This window comes from Colobus angolensis, unplaced genomic scaffold (assembly GCF_000951035.1).
Source record: "Colobus angolensis palliatus isolate OR3802 unplaced genomic scaffold, Cang.pa_1.0 Scaffold319, whole genome shotgun sequence".
NCBI classification, from domain to species: domain Eukaryota; kingdom Metazoa; phylum Chordata; class Mammalia; order Primates; family Cercopithecidae; genus Colobus; species Colobus angolensis.
The window spans coordinates 906,842-913,510 of NW_012116477.1; the positions used below are offsets into that span (position 1 = coordinate 906,842).

Consider the following 6,669-nt stretch of genomic DNA (forward strand, 5'->3'; position numbering starts at 1 on the left):
TCGTCTCCGCCCCAGCCAATCTGAGCCCGGATGCTAATTAGCTGCGCTCCCCTGATGAACACGCCTTTGTCACAAGTAGGCCCGGACTACAAAGCCCAGAATGCCTCGCCCCTCCCTGATCAATGAGGGCTTATTTAAATGATCTCTGAGGTCTTGGACCCAGGCCAATCAGCTGTCAGGGCTCATGATAAATCGCAATGCATTATTGATAATAATAATTACTGGGACATGCGCGTTCCGGCCGAAGGGGGGTAAATTTCCCAACTCCAGGAATTTGTGGCGGAGAGGGCAAATAACTGCGGCTCTCCCGGCGCCCCGATGCTCGCACCATGTCGAGGCGCAAGCAGGCGAAACCCCAGCACATCAACTCGGAGGAGGACCAGGGCGAGCAGCAGCCGCAGCAGCCGACCCCGGAGTTTGCAGATGCGGCCCCAGCGGCGCCCGCGGAGGGGGAGCTGGGTGAGTGGGGCTGGGGCGCCCGCCCGGGGAGGGGAGCTTCCCGGACGTACGCGGGATCCTCGAGGGCGCGGGCTTCGGGGAGCGGGCAGCGCCCAGCGCAAATTCAGGAACCGAGATTTGGGGGCTCAGTGCCCGGGAGGAGAGGTCGCCTCTTCTCCCCACCACCCCGCCTTTTGCACGTTTCACACTTTTTTCTTCTCCCCTCTTGTGTAAGTTTCACCCCCAGCTTTCTCCCCTTATTGTAAAATTGACCCCCACTCGCTCCTCCGTTCTCCTCTCTCCCGAAAGGTTCCCTTCTCCTTGTCCTCTGCCCCTCACTTAACTGGTTCCACTCCCCTCACTGGTGTTCCCCCCTCCCTTGTAACTTAGGTCCCCCTCCCTCGCGTCGCTCTCAAAAGAAAGAACCCCGGGGATCCTCACCCTCTCCACCAGCCCGTGGGGGCTTTTCTTGGAGGCTGGAGGAGGGGCGCACCCCTGGAAGACCCCCCGGAGGAGGACGATCTGTTGCACGCGCCCCTCCCGGGCCAAGTGGGGGGAGGGGGCGCGACCTCTCCCACCCTCAGGAGCTGGGGTGCGGGCCACCCGCGCTGCGCAGGGGATTGGAGGGAACGGAGAAGTGGGGGAGGAGGGCTCAATGTTTCCCTTTAAAATTTTTTTGTTTTTTGTTTTTCGCCTTTTCTGCCCGGGCTGCGCCGCCTGCGGATCTTCGCCCTAACCTTTCGGGGCCTGACCTCCAGCCATCTTTGATTTCCGACTTCCTAAAAATAACCGCGGCAAGCCCGAGGGTGCGAGCCCCCAGTGGCCGGGGTGGCGGACGCGCGGCAGCCCCGCTGGGGTGCACCGGCCTCCCGTTTTGCGTGGCTTTTCTGGAGCGCTCGGCTTTCCACATTTGCGCCCGGGTGTGAAAGGGGAGCGGTGGGGGGACAGGGCAACTCCCGCGGCTGACCCGGCCCACGCTTCCGCGGCCAGCGTTTCCCGGATCGAGGGGAGTTCGGGACTCCAGCCGCGCTGGGAGCGGCGGGGCCAACCCTGTTCCCACTTCATCACTTCACCGCAGAGGTTTTAGGAGCGAGGCGGTTTCCCACTATCTCGTCTCCATCCCGGCCCGCCAAATTGTCGCCTGATAAGTTTTTAGCGTGCGCGTGGGGGGAGGGGGGATTTGTAGCCGCCTCTCCGGCCTTGTTCGTCGCTCCGCTCCCCGCCTGCTTTCTAATTTCCCTGCAGCAGACGGGTGTGCGCGGTAACCCTCGGAGGCCTCTCAGAGCCTATCTCTGATGCCCGGGGTTTCCCGAGAAGACGGTCGCCACTTTTTGGCTTCCGTACCCCCCACCCTTTTTGTCGGAGACTGAATGTAATACGTTTCCCAAGTTTATAATAGGTCAATAGAATCCCCCGTTTAACATTTTTCCAGGGCAAATTAAAAGGATCGACTTGACGGAGGGGACGGCTGGGCGTTTTCGGGGCGCCGGGTGGTCAGCGCAACGCGCACCCTAGGTCCCAGGCGCCTGGAGGGACTCTCTTTGTGCCTTGGTTGGGGGCGGGGTGGGGTGGGGGTTGAGGGGAGCGTGAAGGCTTCGTGGCCTGGCCCACCTGGAACAAAAGGGTTAACCCTCAGCCCGCCTGCTCCTTCGGAGAGGAGGGGCGAACTCCTGGCTCTGACCCCTCCCCTGGTCCTACGCTGACCTCCCCTTCCCCCTTCATTTTGGGTGGGCGCACACACGTGGGCCTTTTGGTGGTGTTTGGCACCTTTAGGGAGGGAAGCTTGTTACGGGAGGGCTTCTGAAATTAACGATGTTGGAGTTTGGAATTAGAGTCAACCTGAGCTGAGCTAAGACCTCAGGCCTGGCCGTGCGCTGCCACTGCGATTTGGGAGGGAGGGGAGTTGGCTATTGATCACCAGGGTTGTCGCGGACAGCCCACCCGGCCTGCGCGCGGGCGCCCCCTGGAGGCCCAGCTTGAAGCACAGCCCTTTGCTGGGAGGCGGGGTTCCTTCGCAGGTGCTGGCTCACACCTGGTGGATGGGACCGGTTGCGGGGGTGAATGGAGAGTGCTGGGCTGGGCTGGGCCAAGGATGGGCACCCCAGGGGATTCGTGCCGGTCGCCTGTGTGATCGCCGTCTGTGCCCGCTGTTCTATGCCAAGTCTGGAATTCTTGGTAATAACTCCTGGCGGCTAGAATGTGTTTGCAGAGCCTCCAATTGCCTCTTTGGGACAGAAGATTGTTTTCCCAAGCAGTGCGTTTGTAATGGCTGCGTTTGGGTTGTTTGCATTTGATCTGCCTAAAATTATATAGTTAGATATATCATTCAGACATATATATCTAACTTAGATGGATGTATATGCCTCACATGATTTTTTAGAATGCAGACTGAGCTGGTCTTATTTTGCAAAGCCATTCGAGAATACAGTTTTCGAGGGAGGAAAATGACGTCTGGCGATCAATTAACAGATCAAAAAATCTGCAGGTGGTCGCGGGGCTAACACTACAGACAGGAAAAATTAGCATTTTCTCAAAAGATTTTCAAATGCCCTTTGTGCTAAACTGGATTACAAACATCAACGATTAGGATTCCCAAGTTTCGAATAACTTCCTATTTCCAATTACTCACCAAAATGACCCAGGCTGGCTAGAAGGATTTTGAGGTTAGTTAACGTTTCAGGCCAGCTTTCTACGTTAGACTTCATCTGGGTTTCCCATAGGGAGAGAAGCTACAATTTGCCAAACAGCTCCTTTTGTTGAATACACATGTGCAGTGCACAAGCAAATGATACTTTGTCGTTCGTGCTGCTGTTGGTGAGTTTCCTCCTGGGCTGTGGGTTGGGGAACCATCTTGGGAGGCAGAAGGCAATTAGCATTTCCTTTTTTTAAAATGTGAAGTGTTAACGTTGATGCCTAGGAAGTCAGGTTTTAGAATGGGATCCGCATTCCAGTGTGGCTGTGTGACTTTCAGCTGTGTAACCTTGAAGCTAGCTTGGTGTTTTTTTTTTTTTTTTTCTCTGAGTTTTTGGGTTCCTCCTCTATATAGTGGTGATAAAATGCCCTGTTTAGATAATTTCAACTATAGAAGGGCTACTATGAATTGGGAATGTGATCAGTACTAATTTTGTTCAAAATACCAAAATGTTTTTATTTGTGTTTATTGTGTCAAGATGGTGTTGAGCTGCCAGTTGAGGCAATGTAGCAGAAACGGCAGTGTGCTGCCTGCCAGACACCAGGCTGGGGACTTCGGTGCGCTATCTTTAATTCAAGAAATTAAAGACCAAAATTGATAGTCATATTTTTACTCATTTTAAATTGCAGCACCTGTTTGAAATGGCTTTGCCTGTGGTGTCTTGTCTTGCTTGATGTTCCATGGTGCCTTGTTCTACCTCGCCCCAGAGTTCAAGGAACGGTTTTTTTTTTTTTTTTTAATAGCCTTAGGCCAGTTGGTGATGTGATGAGATTTTCTTTTTGGCATCTTTGACAAGGGAGCCATGATTGGTGCTTGGCCGGTTGGGTTTGGTGGCTTCTTCTCTGCCATCTTAAATGTTGGGATGTGTCTTCACATGGTTGAGATGAAGAGGTCCCAGAAACAAAACAATGTTGGAGTTTGGTTGGCTTCTCTGGGTTGTACTACCCTGGAAAAATGAATGGCGAAAAGAGTTCCAGAAGTTCTCTCTTCCTCATCATCTTTAGCCTACAGTACTTTTGACTTTTTTTTTTAAATGTCTAAACATTTTTAAAAGCCACTAAATCCAGATAAGAACTGCATCGCCAATCACCGCAATCACCCCCAATCCCCGCCCCAACGAATTGTATGTCTGTGTCAGGTTTTGTTCAGGGGGACTCTGGAGACGGGCGACAAAACCCCTGCCCTGATGGAGTTGACAAACTTGCCAGATCTCTAGTTGGGGCAGAGTGGGACACTTCCCTAACCTTGGAAGCAAAAAGAGGTCACACGCCTTAGTGCCTAGGAAACTTTCTTTGAGCCATTTACTCTTTTTTTCCTCTCCAGCAGAATCCCTGAGTTTTGGTTCAAGGCTGTTTGAAACTTTGTCTTTTTTAGATCTTAACTAGGCAGAAACTTAAAGTCTAATTTGCCTTGTATGACTTGAGTTGAAGGCTTTTTGACTGCTCAAATTCAACTGCTAAAGAGGCACTTTTCTTTCAACTGGTTAAATACTTAAGAAGGCACATAATTTCCTTTTGTTTTTTGGTAAGCAATTATCCTGGGGGTGGGGGAGGGTAGAAGATGTTGTGTGCTTTAGATAATCTGGTCATTGTAGTTCTTTAAATGTAGGAATGAAAAAAAGATAAGCTTGAGTCATAATGCTTTTATCAAGATATACAGGTTTTACTTTTTAAGCATTTCAGTGTCTCCAGAATTTGATTGGTCACTAGTAGATGAACTTTCTTCCTATACAATAGTAAGAGTATTTTCTATCCATTTGGCAGTGATTGAATCTAAGACCCCTGCTGGGTTTACTGCATTCTTCCAACTTATTGGATAACTAGATGCTGCAAGATAACATTCCTAAAATTCGGGGTGGGGGTGGGGTGGAGAAATGGAAGAACTAGTTGCTGTGTAATCCCTCTGAACTTTGCTTTTTTTCCTTTGGGGTTAACTTAAGCGTGTCCAGCAATTGTTCATAACAGAATCTTCTTACTCCTTGGCAAATACAGTTTCGGTATTTACCAGTGGCGGCCTGGATGTAGAAGCACTTTTTACTGCACAAGCAAACAGAGCTGCTCCTGTTTTAAGACTCAAGTGGGATGTTGCTGGTGGAGGCTACAGAAGAGGCGAGCTTGTGTATACAGCAAAGGCAAGCTGGTATTCAGGCTGTAAATCACTCTTGGGAACTGCTAGATCCGTCTAGGGGAGGGAGCTTAACCTTTTTTATGCCATAGATCCCTTCTCAGTGTAATGTATAAAATACATAGATGACCAAGGAAATAAATTACATTGAAATATAGTCATCAAAAATGAAAACATTTTTCACTTAGTAATATCAGCTACTTTATTAATACAGTAAATAACAAGATCTAGTAGCCCATCAGATAACAAGAATTTCCAAGTCGTAACAACTTGTAACCACTATATGAAAATATCTGTGGTCTCCACCGATGACAAAGTCACAAGTTCTATTAACACCCCTGTGGTATGTTCCTTATATTCATCATTGAAGGAAATGTTGAATTTTAGCTCAGCTAAGTGAAAATTAGTATTTTTTTCTTATCTAATTTCATAGACCCCATGTTTAAAAATGCCTGTGTTAAACAGAACATGTACATTTTCATGTGATATTTTCACATGAAATATATATTTTCACATGTGATACATTTCAAGTGATATTTTCACTAATGATATGAAAACATTTTATTGATACTACAGTGGTTTGTGACCTTCCAAAGGACCTAAATGTATATAATATGTTTGTGATATTACAACTTTATAAGGGGGGAGCTATTAGGGAAAAATAACTTAAAAGCCTCCATAGAGGGACAAGATGAAAAAGTTTCTCCCATAGAGACGAGAGACTGCTCTAGAAGAAACCATTATGAATTGGGCCACTCATTTTAGTGCCGTTAAATAGTATTTAAGTCGCCTCTATCTTCTAACTAGCAAGCAGTGTGTCATCTTGAGCCACTTAGTTCTGAGCCTGTTTTCCACATCTGCAAAATAGAAACAAAGGAGCTTGTTTGATTATGTGGCTATGAAGATAAGTGACTGGGCTGGGCGTGGTGGCTCAGGCTTGTCATCCCAGCACTTTGGGAGTCCGAGGCGGGCGGATCACGAGGACAGCAGATCGAGACCATCCTGGCTAACATGGTGAAACCCCCTCTCTACTTAAAAATTAGCCGGGCGTGGTAGTGGGCGCCTGTAGTCCCAGCTACTTGGGATGCTGAGGCAGGAGAATGGTGTGAACCTGGGAGGCGGAGCTTGCAGTGAGCCGAGAACGCGCCACTGCACTCCAGCCTGGGCGACAGAGCGCGACTCCATCTCAAAAAAGTGACTTAAGGCAAGGGTGTCTAATCTTTTGGCTTCTCTGGGCCACATTAGAAGAATTATTATCTTGGGCCACACATAAAAGTCACGGACACTAATGATAGCTGATGAGCTTAAAACAAATTGTAAAACTATCTTATGTTTTAAGAAAGTTCATGAATTTGGCCGGGCGCGGTGGCTCAAGCCTGTAATCCCAGCACTTTGGGAGGCCGAGACGGGCGGAT

The 6,669-nt window shown here is 49.1% G+C and overlaps 1 protein-coding gene across 1 annotated transcript in view; it reads left to right on the forward strand.

Moving 5' to 3' along the window:
- The first annotated feature begins 217 nt into the window (after positions 1-217).
- The window catches only part of SALL4 (spalt-like transcription factor 4), a 17,324-nt gene continuing 10,872 nt past the window's right edge, over positions 218-6,669 (forward strand). The window contains exon 1 of the mRNA XM_011951352.1: positions 218-459. Within this exon, the coding sequence (XP_011806742.1) occupies positions 330-459 (130 nt within the window). The 5' untranslated portion in view covers positions 218-329. The remainder of the gene's footprint in view (positions 460-6,669) is intronic.